The 19,340-nt window shown below is 43.8% G+C and overlaps 1 protein-coding gene across 1 annotated transcript in view; it reads left to right on the forward strand.

The window, feature by feature from the left end:
* LOC137351760 (receptor-type tyrosine-protein phosphatase delta-like) overlaps positions 1-19,340 on the forward strand; it is a 583,992-nt gene that overhangs the window by 525,192 nt on the left and 39,460 nt on the right. Inside the window, exons 29-32 of the mRNA XM_068016566.1 lie at positions 3,282-3,436; positions 4,756-5,041; positions 12,566-12,744; positions 17,105-17,231. Of these exons, the coding sequence (XP_067872667.1) occupies positions 3,282-3,436; positions 4,756-5,041; positions 12,566-12,744; positions 17,105-17,231 (747 nt within the window). The remainder of the gene's footprint in view (positions 1-3,281; positions 3,437-4,755; positions 5,042-12,565; positions 12,745-17,104; positions 17,232-19,340) is intronic.

Raw genomic sequence — 19,340 nt, forward strand, 5'->3', positions numbered from 1 at the left:
GCGATTATATTTTGATCAACCTCAGCCTCTGTTTACTTAAAAGCAAACTTGTGGCCTTACATTTACACAGACCCACTTAGCAGAATAATACATTATGCATTATATGGTAACACTGCCGTTCTAAAAACCATGTGTCATCCGAGTTGTTGTGGGTAGATTAGCTAGCGTATAAATAAGATTCTTGCGTCGAATGCTCAATGTACTCCAGATACATAGAAACGTAAAAACATAGAAAATAGGAGCAGGAGAAAGCCATTCGGCCCTTCGAGCCTGCACCGCCATTCAATACGATCATGGCTGATCGTCCAAACTCAGTACCCTGTTTCCACTTTCTCCCCGTTTCCCTTGATTCCTTTAGCCCTAAGAACTGTATCTAATTCTTTCTTGAATATATTTAATGATTTGGTCTCAACTGCTTCCTGTGGTGGAGAATTCCACAGGTTCACCACTCTCTGGGTGAAGAAATCCCTCCTCATCTCAGTCCTAAATGGCTTACCCCATATCCTTAGATTGTGACCCCTGGTCCTGGACTCCCCCACCATCGGGCACATCCTTCCTGCATCTAGTCTGTCCAGTCCTGTTAGAATTTTGTAGGTTTCTATGAGATCTCCTCTCATTCTTCTAAACTCTCGCGAAAACAAGCCTAATCGACCCAATCTCTCTTCATACATCAGTCCTACCATCCCAGGAATCAGTCTGGTGAATCTTCGCTGCACTCCCTCCACAGCAAGAACATCTTTCCTCAGATAAGGAGACCAAAACTGCACACAATACTCCAGATGTGGTCTCACCAAGGCCTTGTATAATTGCAGTAAGCCGTCCTTGCTCCTGTACTCGAATCCTCTCGCTATGAAGGCCAACATACCATTTGCCTTCTTAACTGCCTGCTGCACCTGCATGCTTACTTTCAGCAACTGGTGCATAAGGACACCCAGGTCTCGCTACCCCCTTTCCCAATCTATCGCCATTCAGGTAATAATCTGCCTTTCCGTTTTTGCCACCAAAGTGGATAATCTTACATTTATCCACATTATACTGCATCTGCCATGTGTTTTTCCACTCACTTAACCTGTCCAAATCACACTGGAGCTTCTCTGCATTCTCCTCACAGCTCACACTCCCACCCAGCTTTGTGTTGTCTGCAAACTAGGATATATTACATTTAATTCCCTCATCTATATCATTAATATATATTGTGAATAGCTGGGGTCCTAGCACCGATCCCTGCGGTACCCCATTAGTCACTGCCTGCCACTCGGAAAAAGGCCCGTTTATTCCGACTCTTTGTTTCCTGTCTGCCAGCCAGTTCTCTGTCCATTTTAGTACCTTACCCCCAAGCTCATGTGCTTTAATTTTGCATGCTAATCTCTTATGTGGGACCTTATCAAAAGCCTTCTGAAAGTCGAAATACACCACATCCACTGGTTCTCCCTGATCTATTCTACTAGTTACATCCTCAAAAAATTCCAGTAGATTTGTCAAGCATGATTTCCCTTTCGTAAATCCATGTTGACTTTGTCCGATCCTGTCATTGTTTTCCAAGTGCTCTGCTATTACATTTTTTACAATGGACTCGAGCATTTTCCCCACTACTGATATCAGGTTAACCGGTCTATAATTCCCTGTTTTCTCTCTGCCTCCTTTTTTAAATAGTGGGATTGCATTAGCTACCCTCCAATCCATTGGAACTGTTCCAGAGTCTATAGAATTTTGGAAAATGACCAGCAATGCATCTACTATTTCAAGGGCCACTTCCTTAAGTACTCTGGGATGTAGATTATCAGGCCCAGGGGATTTATCGGCCTTCAATCCCATCAATTTCCCTAACACCATTTCCTTACTAATACTGATTTCATATAGTTCCTCCTTCTCACTAGACCCTATGTTCCCCAGCATTTCTGGGAGGTAAGTTTGTGTCCTCCTTTGTGAAGACAGAACCAAAGTATGTATTTAATTGGTCTGCCATTTCTTTGTTCCCCATTATAAATTCCCCTGTTTCTGACTGTAAGGGACCCACATTTGTTTTCATTAATCTTTTTCTCTTCACCTATCTATAGAAGCTTTTACAGTCAGTTTTTATGTTCTCTGCAAGCTTACTCTCATAATCTATTTTCCCCTTCTTAATCAATCGCTCTGTCCTCCTTTGCTGAATTCTAAACAGCTCCCAATCCTCAGGTTTGCTGCTTGTTCAAGCCATTTTATATTTCTCCTCCTTGGATCTAATACTATCCCTAATTTCTTTTGTAAGCCATGGTTGAGCCACCCTTCCTGTTTTATTTTTGCGCCAGACAGGAATGAACAATTGTTGTAATTCATCCATGTGCTCTTTAAATGCTAGCCATTGCCTATCCACTGTCAACCCTTTAAGTAACGTTCCCCAATCTATCATATCCAACTCGCTCCTCATACCTTCATAGTTTCCTTTATTTAGATTCAGGACCCTAGTCTCTGAATCAACTCTCTCACTCTCCATCTTAATGAAGAATTCTATCATGTTATGTCGCTCTTCCCCAAGGGATCCCGCACAACAAGATTGTTAACTAATCCTTTCTCATTACACAATACCCAGTCTAGGATGGCCTGTTCTCTAGTTGGTTCCTCAACGTATTGGTCCAAAAAACCATCACGTCCACACTCCAGGAATTCCTCCTCTGTAGTATTATTGCTAATTTGGTTTGCCCAATCTATATGTAGATTAAGGTCACCAATGATTACAGTTGCCCCCTTATTGCATGCGTCTCTCATTTCTTGTTTAATGCTATCCTCCACATCACCACTGCTGTTTGGGGGGGTCTATATACAACCCCCACCATACTTCATAATAAATTGAAAACAATCTCTGCAGAAAAACATGAAAGAAAGCCAATCATTAACATGGAACCAGCAATTTACAACCAATTTACTAACCTTTAATTAATTTACAGTTAGCTGAATTCCCACAGGGTGTGTTTAAGTAGAGCTCTGAATAGACACCCGTGCTGCAAATCCTGAATGAATCATGAGCAACACCACAGGATATCTGCTAGTATATATATAGAAAATGAAAAACTGATTGAAACTGAGAAATTCTACTCTTTTTAAATAAAGCAAAACTCCCAGACTGCCTAAAACCCCTGTTTATGTGTCTTGCTGTTTCACCGTACAACCCATCTATTTGTTGCGTAACCCTACATATACCAGGACTCTCACAATCTGTAAAATACATGTGAATGCAAATGCTTTATGTGTACGGCATACCCATAAACCAGCCTTACAAGTAAAATGCTTTCTTTCCTGAGCAGAATGGCTCCAGTGAGAAGAGAGAGGTTCGTCAGTTTCAGTTCACAGCATGGCCTGATCATGGAGTCCCAGAGTATCCAACCCCTTTCCTAGCATTCCTAAGGAGAGTAAAAACCTGCAATCCTCCTGATGCTGGACCCGTGGTGGTGCATTGCAGGTAGGATCATTCTCTTATATTGGAAGCCGATTTCCATTCTGTGCCTCTAGTCCTTTCACAGTAGAACTGATGATGTGGTCCAGTGGCTGATTGTTGGGTTTTAAACCAAAGCTATTCCTGCATCAAATCCTTTTCTTTTTCCTTTGCACAAGCAAAGGACTTTGATCAAAGGGCTAATTTTAAGTGGACTGGAGCTGCTCTAAATGGGTACCAGCCTAGCTGGGAAGTCAACAAGAGTCCTGTGTAAACATTGTCTACTCCTGGTTACGTGCTACAAAAAGAGAAATGGACAACCTCCTAGCTATCCCTTAGGGATGGCTCTGGGCCAAGGAAATAGACGTAGACAACCCCCATAGCCATCCCTTAATTAAATATTAACTTACTCCGCTCCAAGGTATATATTTTTCTTTAGGTGAAGGAAGTGTTGGAAAATTTAGCATTTGATCTCATGCATCATCAGCATAAGGTGCTCTGTGGTTACAGAGAGATTAAAACTCCCATCATTCCTACTCCACCCATGTATCATTTCTCCTTTCCAGATCAGGCATCTTCTGTCTACTCTGGCAGAAATTCCCAATCTTTAGTCCTAGATATTTAAATATATATGTGTGTGTATATTTTTTTATAATGTTTCATTTTTGGCTGTATAAGTAACCCTACTCTGTCCCAGATATTTTAATGTGTTTTTTTATGAATCACCACAGAAACCAGCCCAACATGCACGTGACTAAATCCTACTGCAGCACCACCCTGAGCATTGAACAGACGTTTTTCAAAGACTGAATTGATTTTTTCTATTTCCTACTGCCCAGTAGTTATTTGATGAGTATTCAGCCAATGTTTCAGACCTGCCACCTCTCATTTATTAGGAGTAACGCTCATTTTGGATTAAATATCCATTTTGAAAAACAAGCACGGCATCATTTGTTTATAACTATTTGCAATCCCTGATCATCATTCTTTCACCTGGCATTTCCTCAGTATTAATCCTGCAGTACTTTGTTTGTAAGCCCATCTATCATGTGAGTCTAGACAGTCAGTAAACTATTTTCACATGAAGGACATCACAGTGGATGCCTATTCTTGCCTCACTCAGGGTACCCATTTTAGCTGGAGGTGTTGGACCATGTTCAGCAGTAAAAATCTGACTGACTTTTCATTACACTATGCCAGGAACACTGGAACTAATTGTGGTACAAATTCACCACAAAATGAATGGTGCAAAAATAATTAAAGGGTTACTGAAGTCTAAAAGCTCCTTAATTACGTCCTGTGGCGAACCTGCAACACCACCTGAACTATTTCAATTAATCTTTCAGTGCTGGAGTTGGTCGAACTGGCTGTTTCATCGTCATTGACGCTATGCTCGAGAGAATAAAACATGAGAAGACGGTTGACATCTATGGTCACGTGACACTGATGAGGTCACAAAGGAACTACATGGTGCAGACTGAGGATCAGTACATTTTTATCCATGATGCATTGCTGGAAGCAGTGGCTTGTGGGACCACAGAGGTGATGGCCAGGAACTTGTTCTCTTACATTCAGAAACTCACGCAGGTTGAGACAGGAGAGCACGTCACTGGAATGGAACTAGAGTTCAAGGTAAGAAGACTTGCTGCATCATTCTGGGACAGGTTGGCAGCTATGGCATGTATGTATTTGCTGACTTGATAACAGATAAGCTGGAGGATTTCGGAAGAAAATGTTTCTAATTATTATCAGCATTTCACCCCCCCCCCCCACCCCCACTACCAAAGATTTGGACTTTTCTGGGGTTAAGGTTCCAGTACTGGTTAATTGCCTTCCACTACTTCACAAAATTGCCATTCAGCATGCGTGAGCCGAGAGAGTCAGATCAATAGCGAGGACATTACTGAAACTGAACCGGACCAGCCATATAAATATTGCGGCTACAAGAGCAGGTCAGAGGCTGGGAATTCTGCGGCGAGTAACTCACCTCCTCCCTCCCCAAAGCCTGTCCACCATTTATAAGGTACAGTCAGGAGTATGATGGAATACTCTACGCTTGGCTGGATGAGTGCAGCTCCAACAACACTCAGGAAGCTCAGCACCACCCAGGACTAAGCAGCCTGCTTGATTGGCACCCCATCCACCAGCTTCAACGTTCACTCCTTCCACCACCGATGCACAGTTGCAGCAGTGTATAATATCTACAAGTTGCACTGCAGCAACTCACCAAGGCACCTTCCAAACTTGCGACCTCTACCACCTAGAAGGACAAAGGCAGCAGATTCATGGGAACACCACCACCTGTAAGTTCCTCTCCAAGCCACACACTATCCTGAGTTGGAACTATATCGCTGTTCCTTCACTGGCGCTGCGTCAGTATCCTGGAGCTCCCTTCCTAACAGCACTGTTGGTATACCTACACCACATGGACTGCAGCGGTTCAAGAAGGCGGCTCACCACCACCTTCTCCAAGGCAATTAAGGATGGGCAATAAATGCTGGCCTAGCCAGCGACACCCACGCGCCGTGAAACTTTTTTTAAATTTACAGTCAAGCCCAATTCTATCTTAATTTGACAGCCACACCGATACAATTTCTCCAGAAGTCACTGGATAGCACTTAAGAATGGGGACACTGGTTGAGTTTTTTGCTAACTGGCACAGGAATGTCAGGGCTAATTGTAATGTCTCTCCTAACACCTGGATAAGATCAACTAACTCAGACCAGATTTAGGATTAAACCTGTTGCCTAGCCTGATCTCAGCTCAGCAAAAGCAAAAGGTGCAAGGTTATTGTTGCTGCTTAGGCATATTATTTATTTAATATCGAATGCGGTTCTATATTTTTAAAAAGCCTGTAACAACCCTCCTGAAATGGAGAGCCATGACTAAATCAAGTATATATGTGCACTTGTTAACCAGCTCTAACAGTGCTATTAGGAAGAAACAAGAAAGAACTTGAATTTATATAGCACCTTATCATGTCTTGGAACATCCCAAAGTACTTCACAGCCAATGAAGAACTTTTCAAGTGCAGCACTGTTGTAACGTGAGAAACACAGCAGCCAATGTGCACACAGCAAGGTTCCACAAACAGAAATGAGATAAACGACTAGATCGCCTGTTTAAAGTGTTGTTCGGGGGATAAATCTTGATCAGAACACAGGGAGCACTCTGCTGCTGCTCCATGAATAGTACCGTGGGATGATTTACATCCACCTGAGAAGTCTGATGAGGCCATGATTTAACCTGTCATCCAAAAGACGGTACCTCCAACAATTCTGCAGTCCTTCAGTACTGCACTGGAGTGTCAGCTCAAATGTCCCATAAACAACAAAATCTGTTTTTGGTGTTGGTGGTTGAGGGAGGAATATTGGCCAAGACGTTGAGCATGCCAAGCGATCTTTTGCATCCCCCTGAACAGGTTTACAAGGCCTCGGTTTAATGTCTTATCTGCAAGAAGGGATCTCCAACAATGCAGTAGTCCCTCAATGCTGCTCTGAAATGTCAGCTTAGATTATGGGCTAAAGTCCTGGAAGGGGATTTGAACCCATGACTACTGGCTCAGACATGTGCTACCAACTAGTTAAAGAACTAATAAAACTGCATTCAGAGCGAATACCAGTAAGTTAGCTCTTAAATATATGGTATCATATTTAGTAGATCATATAAAGGTAAATAATATTTGCATTTGAGTTTTTCAAAGTATATCTTGTAGAATTTCCAATTAAATTTTTTTTAAATTAGTACATTTTCGTATTCATCAAGGTGAAAGCTATGAGTGCAATGGAATACTTATTCTCCCAGTGTTGGCATCAAGCACTACCAGGTCAAGTGAAACGTAGTTAGATGCCAAGTACAGCTCTCTCAACTCTGCCCCAATAATGGTCTCCACCTCGAGCTCAGAAGAGCGCCCCTGCAGTAGTTTTGTGGCATTGTCCATTGGTCAGGAGAGCAGTAGCCATCCTGGCCACTCTGAGTGAAATTAACAATTTAGTGTCACACCAAGGAGAGTTTTGTGGCTTTGGGACCACAAATTACTAGGAATTTAGTCGAGGAAACTCAAACTGAATTCATGTAGGACCCTCGTAGACTGTAGAACTTGCATCACATCAGTCCGGGGCAGGACCCAGAGATGATCAGTGTTCTAATCCATGGCACACTCCTGATCTCCTCACTCCCAACAATATCCTTTTTTTTAAATTTAAGTTTTATTTAGTTAAAACAAAATGTGGTCTTGCATTCACAAGGTAAGACATCTACACACATCAGCCACTAAAAAATGCAGCATGTGGAGAATATCTGAGCGACAGAAATATAGTGGAAGTTAATAGGTGACACAGTTGTCTGGTCAGAGTATGATTAATGTGCTGCCTTGCAGTACTTATTTAACAATTCTACCCAAAAATGGTTACATTACTGCAGTCAAGTCCTGTGCATCTAAAATGTTCTCATCGTTACCCTTCCAAAGAGAGATGTAGGATGGAAATGTACAACTTATAATGCATTCAGCACATAACCAAATGATGATCTCACAGCACTTTACCAGGGAGAGAGATAAACACCAAGCAGGAAGTAAAGGAAAATTGGGAGTAAGGGGTTGCTGTGACATGGATTTAAGGGACATTTATGGGTGCTTTTGGAGGCAGTGAGAGTTAGCGAAACCAGATGATTTTAGGGAATTCTAGGTGGCAGGGATGTAATAGGTGAAAGACTAGTTGGTGGAGTTGAGGCAGTGGGATGCATGGTGTCAGACAAATCAGAGTGCAGTCTGGGGCGTGTGAGTGGAACATATTTTCCAAGTCGGCTGTTGCAAGGCCGTGGAGGGATTTGAAGGTGAATGTTTTGAAATGGAACCGCTGGGGCATAGGGAACCAGTGGGGCTTTCCAAGCACTTCCAGAGAGGTGACTGTTGTACCAGGAAGAGATATGGGGTGACGTTTGACAGAAAGGACAGCAAATGGAAGCAAGACAAATTAGCTTGAACTGAGGAGGTGATGTGTAATAATATTGCATGAAGGAAATGGAAACAAACTTATATATTATGCAGTTGTAGTTTGAAGCAGTATCATATTTGTTACAATAGAATTTAAAATTTTTTGAACCAGACATTCCCAAATGTAAATTACCTTTTGGTCAGCAGGCATCTGACATGAGTAGAAAGCCATAAGCATGATAATAGCCTCACTAATAGCCAAACTACACCAAAATCTATGTCAGTATCTTGAGCAATGGGAGTACAGACTCTTTCCCTTTAGGGACATACATCAGGGGCAGAGAATAGGTAAGGAATGACATAGCCAGGAGTTGTTGTTTGAATCTTACCTTATTGTTTTGGATAGAATGTTTAGCTTAGATAGTTGGGTGGGCTGATTCCTACAGTGATTTTAGCAGTTATATCATCGAAGTGTCAGCCAAGAGATATGAAGTTGTCTGTATCCTTTATATTATAGTTTATTAATGTGTAAATGGGATTTCATCAGGAATGTGTTTGAATTTGTCCTCGGGATGAGAAATTAACTAATATCTGTGCTTCTAAAAGAGCAGGAAGTCCTCCCAGTTTCCGAGCCAACATTCTTCCTTCCATCAAAAATAGATGAACTGCTAATTCAAGCAATTGCTGCTGCTTCTGAAATCTTGAATGCAGTTTGGTTGCTGTGTTTACATAACAACAGTCATTACACTTCAAAGTAGTAAAGCATTTTGCAATGTTCCTGAGAGATGCAGGTTTTTTTTAAAAAGGAGCCTTCCAGCTTCAACACGGTAACCACTTAGACCACAGCTCGTCCAGGAAGTGCCGGACCAATTTTTAAAAAAACTGCACTCAGTTTGCACATACACAGATCATTTATTTTTAATTGCAGTACCTTCCCCACTGGGTGGCCAAGTTCTGTACATGACAACAAAGGTGAAATCACACTCCAGCCTCTGCCCCTAGCAGTAATGGGCCACCTTGTCACTGTTGTTGTAGTCAAGGCTCTGCAACCATATTATGAATTCAATAGGGCACTAGATGGCACAGCTGCTGGGGCCAACTATCACAAGGAGAAGACATTTCTCACAGTTAACCTTGATGGTGAAGTGCAGCAAAAGCCCCGTGAATTGTGAATGAATGCTGAGGGGCAAAACAGCCACAACCTAGCCGAGACCTTAATGCAACTGAATAATATCTCGAGGGCTCATGGGTTTTACCAACCCCAGGCCACCTGGCCTATGGATGATCTGCATTTTACAGCCCCCCCCCCCCAGATTTCGGAGGTCATGGGGGTGGGTGGGGGGGGGGGTATGGAAAATGCCTCTGGCAGAGGTCCGCCACGGGCCTAGACGCCGGGAAGGCCCAGCCCAAAAATTGGTTGTGATGGTGGGGAGGTCTCGTGGCCGGCACTCTCGTGCCTTCAGATACCTGTCTAGGGATTTGAGGCGGGACACTGGTGGGGATGGGGGAGCAGGTAAGTTTTTCAGTGTGGGAGCTGGGGACCAGGATTATATTAATTTCATTGGTCTAGGGGTTGGGGAGAAGGGGTAAAGTTTAAAGTTGATTGACTTTGTGGGGGGGCGGGATGGAGGGGGGATGGTTGGCAGCACAAGTTAAGTGTTTTGGCAGGGGAGAAGGCAGGTAATTACATCTATGCTTATTGGGGGGGTGGTGGGAGAGGGTCAGGATCACTTAATTTAATTTTTTACAATCAATATTCCTTTAAATATGTAAATTGCCACGTAGGACTCGAAGCCCTTTAAAAATGGCGTCAGTGCCTGCGAAATAGCGCCTGATGCCATTGCTGGGGAGGAACAGCCCGCCCCCTCTACATCATCGGGGTGGGTGGTCCATCCCAGCCATTTAAATGAGCCGCCGTGCTGAATATCACAGCAGCTCCACGATGTGTGGTCCACATGGGTGGACCACCATTGTGTACATCTGCTGCCGAATATGTTAAAATGCAGCCCAGTGAGTCCATTTGGACCCCAGGACCAGCTCAATAATGTTTGTGCTGCCAGATTAAATTCAGCTTTACCTTAACTATTGGGAGTATTTTTGAGATTGGGTTCAGTTTACACACAGTGACTGTTTTAAAATGATAGAAATGGAGTAGCTTGGGTATTGTAATATCAGTTCAATCGACTGGCAACTGCCCTTTGGTACCTCCCCATGAGATCAATCTTCATCTTGTGAGCTGAGACACAGCAGCTATTTCCTTTTATATAGTGCCTTTAACATTGTAGAACATCCCAAGGTGCTTCACAGGAGCATTCTTAAACAAAATTTGACACCAAGCCACACAGGAGATATTAAGACTAGTGACAAAGAGGCAGGTTTTAAGGAGCATCTTAAAGGAGGAATGAGGTAGAGAAGTTTAGGGAAGGAAATTCCAGTTCTTAAGTCCTATGCAACTAAAGGCAAAGGTGAAGGGATGAAGATCGGAATCACGCAAGAGGCCAGCATTGCAGAAGAACCTGATCCTAACTTGGATAACAATCGGCAGTAAGGAACCTCGTTAATTTGTATTTTCGTTCTCTTCATCTGGGATAGTCAGTGTCCTGAGGAGAAGTGGGAGAAAACTGTGGGAAGGGACAGGGTGGTGCGCTGGGGGTGGGGGAGGGATTATTCAACATCTGAAAACCAATAGTCTCAAAATTATATGAGCAGGCTGGAATAACGGTTTAACAGCTTAGTCAACTGGAATCAAAACAGTCAACATAAGACCAGTATTATCGACTTCCAATTGCTGTGGCTGTTTGTCACCAGCAATGATCCAGCTGGCTGATTACAACAGGAGCAATGTCCTACTGGGGCCAGACAGTGAACCAAGTGATTTCCAAAATTAGGTTGAAACCAACCTGTTTGTCATTAACTGCTGAAATCATGATTTACTCCCAGAGGAAAGATTGCAATCAAGCCTTAGCTGAGTGAATCATACACTTATCAAGTTGTGTTTCCACTGCGAATATAGTAGGCAATTTCAGTTCCTTAGACAATGGAGCAGAGGCGCCCAAGCCGTTTATTTTCATTAGCCACGTAAGGTGACTGAAAGGCCCCATATAAAGTTTAAATCCACTGTTCTCATTAATCTGCATCTACCACAATTGCTGCTGCTAACAAATCTTGGTGTTTGGATTTAGGATTTATCCATCAATAAGAAGAAATCTTTTCAAAGCTCTACAAAATTGAAACAGGACAAACCAGTGAACAAGAACTATAAGCGCAAATAGGAGTGAATTGCCTAGGCTTTGAAGGATGATTTGGTTCAGGAACCACATGTCACCTACAGGCCGCAGTTTGAATACCACTGCAATAGAGTTTCAGTCTTCGTTAAGAGGGCAAGCCCATGCTTGAAACCACCACCCCCCCCCCCCCATTTAAATTTTGATATCTCCTTGCTTCCTTAAAGAATTCTGTTTCTATGTCTTAAATATTATCTTCCCCTTGCTTCTAATGCAGTGATCTGTGATGTCGTGAGTTGAGCAAAATATGTAAGGGGAATATCAAAGATCAGCTGTGACACCATAGGTAGATTAGCCTATTGAGAACAGGAAGAATCTACATTTAGCTCCACCCACTGTAAAGCTCAGAAAATGGTAGCAGTAATGCTCTACAGGGTTGCAGGTTTTTCAATGAATAAGAAATAAAAGGGGTGGGAAATCTGGGAAATCTCTTTTGTTTTCTCTATTTTATTCTGTTGTTTTTGATGTTTTTGTTTAAACAGAGTGCCAGTGACACTGGGAGGTATCTGCTTAGAAGGGTTGGTTAAACTGAGCAGAGCTACTTTGAGTTAATGCTGGGATCTCTCTTAGTGAGAGTAGCACATTGTTGAACTCTATAGCTCCTTCAGGAGAGTGCATCTGATGATGGAGCATCAAGATGGTGGCAGATGGATTTGTTGCCACAAACCCTCCCAAACTTCGCAGTTCTGTGGAGCTGAGGCCAGGGAGGGGATGTCAGAGGAGGAGTTGGATAGTACCAGCTGCTTGTTGTCACTTTTACACACCTTGAGATAGCTGGTTTCAAACTGCCAGTGGCAAAACTTGAGAGCAGGCCATGTGTCTGGCAGGGAAAGATGGAGGGGGAGAAGGTAACTTTGAACATGGAGAGTCCTGGGCACAGATGAGCACTTCACTCAATGCCTGTGATTGTCTTCATTCTTTTTCTGTACTTCTTTTCAGCGCCTGGCCAATTCCAAAGCTCACACATCCAGATTCATAAGTGCCAATCTTCCATGTAATAAGTTCAAGAACCGTCTTGTCAACATTATGCCGTATGAGACAACGAGAGTGTGTCTACAGCCAATCCGCGGGGTGGAAGGCTCCGACTACATCAACGCTAGCTTTATCGATGGGTACAGGTAAGTGCCCAGGGGAAACTGCCATTGCTGACTGCTTGCCACCATTCTGCATTAACACTGCGAATTTACAGAGCAATATTAGGAGCCATCTGCTATGCAGTTTAATGCACAGTTGTAGCAACAGGAGATTGTGTTTTTAAATTCTAAATGGTTTCACACAATTATTAATAGTTGGACTTGTTGCCCAACATACTCTATAGCAGGGAAAACTGTAATCTAGCAAAATAAAATTTTCAGTTAAGATACAAAGCCTAAAGGCAGTCAACCTAAGACTTTGTAAACCAATGCTATTTGCTGGATTGTTTACCAGAAAAGTTGCATTTTTTAAATTAATCCAATGCTGAAGTAACCTTCATTCTTTCTCTCTCTCGTGTCAGCAATGGCTCACATAGGGATATAACTCAATGAGTAGTTGCAGCACTATGGTACCTTGCCTGAGTGCCCATTTCTCACTTGTGACTCCAAGCAATAACTGCAGACCACTATTAAATTGTGGAGGGCATCACTATATCATGTTGTCCTCTGCTGACATCTGCTTGCCTGCACTTCAAGCAGAAGTCAGATGCAGGTGAGCATTTTTTTATTCCCTTCCCTGAACCAGAAATGTTGAAGTCAAGTGTGGTGTCCCACAGTGCCACCCCAGCTAAACTTGACTAACTCAGCTGGAACCCAGGGTTTTCCTGGTCTGCCAGGCCCACTGCCACTTCACATTGTGTATTTCCCCACTGAGCCCATGTTCGTTGTACCCATTTTGCTGAGGTTGCAAATCTCTGTTTAGAAATGTATGTTCTCCCTTCCCTTGATCCATCTCACCAGTACCTGTACGAAGTGCTGGCAAGCAGGGAGGGGTGGCATTTGCTCCCAGGCCTTTTGCTACTGAATTTTGTTGACCAATTAGCAGGAATGCATGACATTGGCCTGGTTATGACTTGCTCCCCAACTCTCCACCTCCCTCATCTGGAGATATGCTGACTCTGCTCAGCACCCCTGAGATCAAGAGGTCGATGGAGTTGGGGGAGAATCCAACAAACAGCCCTCCAGTGGTCTGGTCCCACCAATGTTTAACACTCTGACATGGCCAACAATGACCTTAATGTACTGTGATGCATGATGGGACAGTTGGCCTTTTCATATAACCATATGAATTAGGAGCAGAAGTAGGCCATTCGGCCCCTCAAGCCTGATCCACCATTCAATAAGATCATGGCTGATCTGTTTGTGTCTCGAATTCCACATTCCCATCTACCCCCGATAACCTTTGATTCCTTTGCCTAACAAGAATCTATCTACCCCGCCTTAAAAATATTCAATGACCGCGCCTCCACCCCTTCTGAGGCAGAGAAGTCTTACAACCCTCTGAGAGAAAAAAATTTCTCCTCATCTCCGTCCTAAAAGGGCGACCCCTAATTTTAAAACAGTGCCCTCCAGTTCTAGACTCAACCACAAGAGGAAACATCCTCTCCACATCCACCTCGTCAAGACCATTCAGGATCTTATATACTTCAATCAAGTCTCCCCTCACTCTTCTAAACTCCAGTGAAAATAAGCCCAGTCTGTCCAACCTTTCCTCATAAGACAACCCGCTCATTCCAGGTATCAATCTAGTAAACCTCCTCTGAACCGCCTCCAACGCATTTACATCCTTCCTTAAATAAGGAGACGAAAATTGCACGCAGTGTTTGAGATGCGATCGCACCAATGCCGTGTATAACTGAAGCATCACATCCTTACTTTTATTTTTAATTCTTCTTGTAATAAAGGATAACATTTCATTAGCCTTCTTTATGACTTGCTGTACCTGCATACTAACTTTTTGTGACTCATGCACTAGAACACCTAGATCCCCCTGCACCTCGGAATCCTGCAGTCATTTTCCATTTAAGTAATACTCTGCTTTTTTATTCTTCCTGCCAAAGTGAACAACTTCACATTTTCCCACATTATACTCCACCTGCCAGATTTTTGCCCACTCGCTCAACCTATCTGTATTGTTCTGCAACCTCCTTATGTCATTTTCAGCCAGGCCTGTTTATTAGACAATAAAATCAATTTATTTGAGGAAGCTGATGGTAAATTAAAGAAATGTGTGGGTTACAAGTGGTCCAGGGAGGGACTGGATATTCAAGGAGTATATTTTCAGATTGTAGTTGTAGCCCCTTTGAAACACTTTACAGGTAAACTGCAGTTATGAGTTTATCTGGCCCATATAGATGGTCCTTTGTGATTTTCACAAGTTAAATTTGCATAGGGGCTTGTAACAACGTTAAAGCAAAGAATTAGTTGTGTTAAAAAATTACCAGAATCTGGTACCTACCCATCCACGGCACTGACTCTTTCCATTGCCAGTCCCTTCAACCAATCAGCAAGCCCACAGGTTTATTGATACTGAATAAGCCAAATTCCAGGATTATTCCTGCTGTTTTAAAATCTGCTTTCTAGCCAACATTCTGTATGAACCAAAAACTTACTGGCTTTGTCAGGAATTTGTTTTGGAGGAATGGATTGTTTGATACCCAGGATGTTTGAATGGACATGGCAGTGAGGAGTGGGGTTTAATCTGCAGGGAGGATGCAGAGGGAAAATTAACAGGAGACTTTCGTACTGAATTTATCAGTTGTGCCCCGGTTGCTTATATTATCTTCTGAGGTAGTAAGGTTTGGTTACTGAAGTTTCCAAAGCATTTTCATTTGTGCAGCGGCAACATCTCTGACTTTTCAAAGTAGGAGTGCCTCTGTCTGTAGACATTAGCCAAGCGTGAGATCTCGAACTCGGTGCGAAATAGGGATTAACCCTACTAAAATGTTACCTGTATGTTTGAAGAGATTGAGCGAGGTGTCACATATTCATCTGTCAGGGAGCACAGCAGGGATGTTTTCTCAACGCTCAGCTTTACTTTGATTGGGGGTGGGTCAAGCCTGATTTGTGCACTAGTTAGGGTAGAGGTGTGCACTGTGTGGGATTTCTGGTCAGGTTAGCAGGCGCTTGGGGGAGGCCCTTAGATGCTGCTAGGTTTGAAGGCATCCTGCAGCATACGTAGGGCCCATGTCTCAGCCACGTAGACAAAAGGCAGCAACAACTGCGCTGGGAAAAGCTCCGGCTCCAGCTCTACCTCAGGGCCCAAGGCGGGTAGGTTGGACAATGCGGGGTAGGAACTGAGAGTACTGAGCTAAGGAGGTGCAACAAGCAGACAAAGTACTTTCTCCTGGGTCATCTGCATAAGCAGTCGTAAATTCTGAGAGACTGCTGGACAATCCAGGAGGATTGGCTATCCTAACTGTAGATAGCACATGATTCATGGGCAGCAGGACTGACAGATTCACCAAAAAAAACTCTGGAGGAAGAAACAAGGAATTAATTTGATCTATCAGAAACACTCCACTACCTTCCTCTGGTAGAGTTGTGAACAGAGCGAGTAAAACAAATCAATATGATTACACAAGCAGCCATTTTCAGGTCAAGCCAATTAGCAGTTAGCCACCTGTTCTTTAAATTGGAAGCTAACTAAGCATCAACAGTGGAAGAAACATTACCATTGTACCAAGTACAAGTGTCTGCTGTGCTGGCAGCTCATGGGCACTCACATGGTGCCCCCGGCAGTGTACAGAGCAGTGTTATTGTGTGACTGCATAACCTGGGCATTCTCCAGCTTACCCCAGAGCTTTCTGTGTGTTGCCAAATAACTTGATCCATCCACATTCTAATTTACAGTTAATCACTGAAAAGTCTTGGGGAAGAACAATTGATCTTTTCACAGTTAGCCACCAGGTAGTCATAGAACAAATTAAAACAAAAACCTGCAATTTCTGGAAACCTTAACACAAAAGCACAAGGCAATTGAGACACACAGCAAAGTCTAGCAGCAGCTGTAATGGAGGATTACACTAATACATTAACCTGTCTTCGCTCTACAGATGTCGAGGACAATCTCATTATTTTAGTTATGGGCCTGCAAAGGACAGCAGTTTCACCCCTTCTCTATTGCAGATTAAACTGCCCTCTCTCTTTGTTGGTGGTTGGGGGTTTAAATATGAAAATATGAAAGCATTGATTGAGAAATGATATTCAGCCGATGGAACCAACTCCGGCTACAGATCATCTACATTCTACTCTATCATGGACTTGACCTGACCCATTTAACCTCCTTCCACAAACTATCTACATTTTACCCTATTAAGGACTGTAGCTCACTCATTTTACCTCCTTCGACAGAACATGTGCTCCCTACCCGATCCATTTAATCATCACCTACAGATCATATGCTTTATATCCTACTTTTACCATCATCTACATGTACAGTGACTTCTCTGCTCACTGTTGAGAAAACTCCGATTCTTATACAAAGTAATTTTTTTGCCTGCAGACAACAGAAGGCATATATAGCCACACAAGGTCCTTTAGCAGAGACTACGGAGGACTTCTGGCGAATGTTATGGGAGAACAACTCCACTATTGTCGTCATGCTCACGAAACTGCGAGAAATGGGACGTGTAAGTATCTCTGAAACTGAGAGCAGGATTTGCTATGTTCTATATTTGAGAGTCCTTCCAGTATTCTGTGACTAATTGATTGATCATTCTCTGTTTTATCGCATTTAAAGAGGCAGGATATTGGAGCCGCAGCTCACAGCATTGCTGTATAGCCGGCTCCAATCCTGCAGTCATTCAGTTCTCAATCTCGGCTGTGCAGCTGTGGGAAGGCGCCAGGCCAATCAGAAGGGTGGCACAGTGGCGCAGTGGTTAGCACCGCAGCCTCACAGCTCCAGCGACCCGGGTTCAATTCTGGGTACTGCCTGTGTGGAGTTTGCAAGTTCTCCCTGTGTCTGCGTGGGTTTTCTCCGGGTGCTCCGGTTTCCTCCCACAAGCCAAAAGACTTGCAGGTTGGTAGGTAAATTGGCCATTATAAATTGCCACTAGTATAGGTAGGTGGTAGGGAAGTATAGGGACAGGTGGGGATGTGGTACGAATATGGGATTAGTGTAGGATTAGTATAAAATGGGTGGTTGATGGTCGGCACAGACTCGGTGGGCCGAAGGGCCTGTTTCAGTGCTGTATCTCTAAACTAAACTAGAAGCAAAGTGCTTTACCTCAGGAACAGGACAGAGAGATTGCAGGCTGCTCCTTCGCACCTCCTAGTAGCTGACGCCAGCAGCATTGGCAAAGGTCTGGAAACAAGTGGGTGCCATTTCAGCTGGGCATAGTGTTTGTCACAGGGAACCTCAAGTATGAAGAAGGGGCAGTGGGGTGGTGGTGGTGGGGGGTGGGTGTGATACTATTCAGCCCATCTAAATCATTGTTCCATAAAAAACCACCATTTCCCTAACACAGCATCCAGCTGCCTTCGGAATGTCTCCAGTGTGAAGAAGTGCTTCCTGACAACAGTGCAGAATTTGCCTTTTACCAGTTTGTATCTAAGTCTCTCAGTGGTGGTTTAACTAACAAATTAGAACCTCAGCTCCAAAAAATTACAACTTGTTTGAAAAAAAAATCATGAGCCTGATTTTTAAAGCCCGCTGAGTGCAGGAACAGAGGCGAGCATGATTTAAAGATCACCTTCAAGGAGATCGGCACTGGGACCTGCCGCCTCGGAAACACAGAGCCATTTCTAAAGGGACGTCTGCAATGAGGGAACGGTTCGGGCACATATACCTCTAATTAAGTGCCATTAAGCTCATTAATAGTTCTGTCAGTATCAATTCACAATTTTTGAAGGCTGGGAATGGGGAAGATGCCATGGGGGGAATATAACAGAATTGTGAAGATGTGAACAGTGTGGAGGGCCAAGATGGCCAAGGGAATGGCTGATTGAAATAAAGCAGAGGTGGCAAATGAAGCTCAGCTGCTTCAGCTGTGCCTCAATGTAGCTATTTCTGCAACTGGAAGAGTTGAATTTCTCATTGGTAAGTAGCAGGAAACAGGAGAGGGATGTGAGCCTGCTGCCATCACAGGGGCATTTGGGGTTTGCACGGGAAGGCCTGGTGAACATACAAAGCCCAGCTGAGGGGGTTCAGATGGGAACAGGCTACTTTAGCATTTAACAGAGCAGCCAGGATGAGCAGCAGCAGATGCAACCTCCTGGACAACAGGAGGCCAGAGAAGCACAGCGAGGGGCTGCAAAGGGACGAAGGCGCTACCCAGTATATCGTGTGCACAGTCCCAAGAGTCAGCTATCAGCAAATGACAGAGCACCTGTGCCTACCCAGGCAGATGGTCTCTGGTCCTGTGTGCTCTAATCCACAATGACCTGAAGCTTCATGGCCCCCATGGCAGTCCCCTACCTGCAGCTGTCGAGGTCTCCGTCACCCTGCACTTTTATGCAACCAGGTCATTCCAGGGATCAGCTGTGGACCTAGGTGGCATCTCACAGTCAGCAGTTCATTAGGCCATCGGGCAGGTCACAGATGCCCTTTTCAGAAGGGTAGGGTTTACACCCACTTTGACACAGATGGGCCTGTGCTGGCACAGAGGGCATTGGGTTTTGCCTCCATCACTGGATTCCCCAAGTTCAGGACATCATCTCTTGCATCCATGTGGCCATCAAGGCACTCAGTGACCAGCTAGTGATATCCATCAACAGGAAGAGATTCCATTCCCTTCACA

The sequence above is a fragment of the Heterodontus francisci genome, chromosome 36, assembly GCF_036365525.1.
Source record: "Heterodontus francisci isolate sHetFra1 chromosome 36, sHetFra1.hap1, whole genome shotgun sequence".
Taxonomy (NCBI): domain Eukaryota; kingdom Metazoa; phylum Chordata; class Chondrichthyes; order Heterodontiformes; family Heterodontidae; genus Heterodontus; species Heterodontus francisci.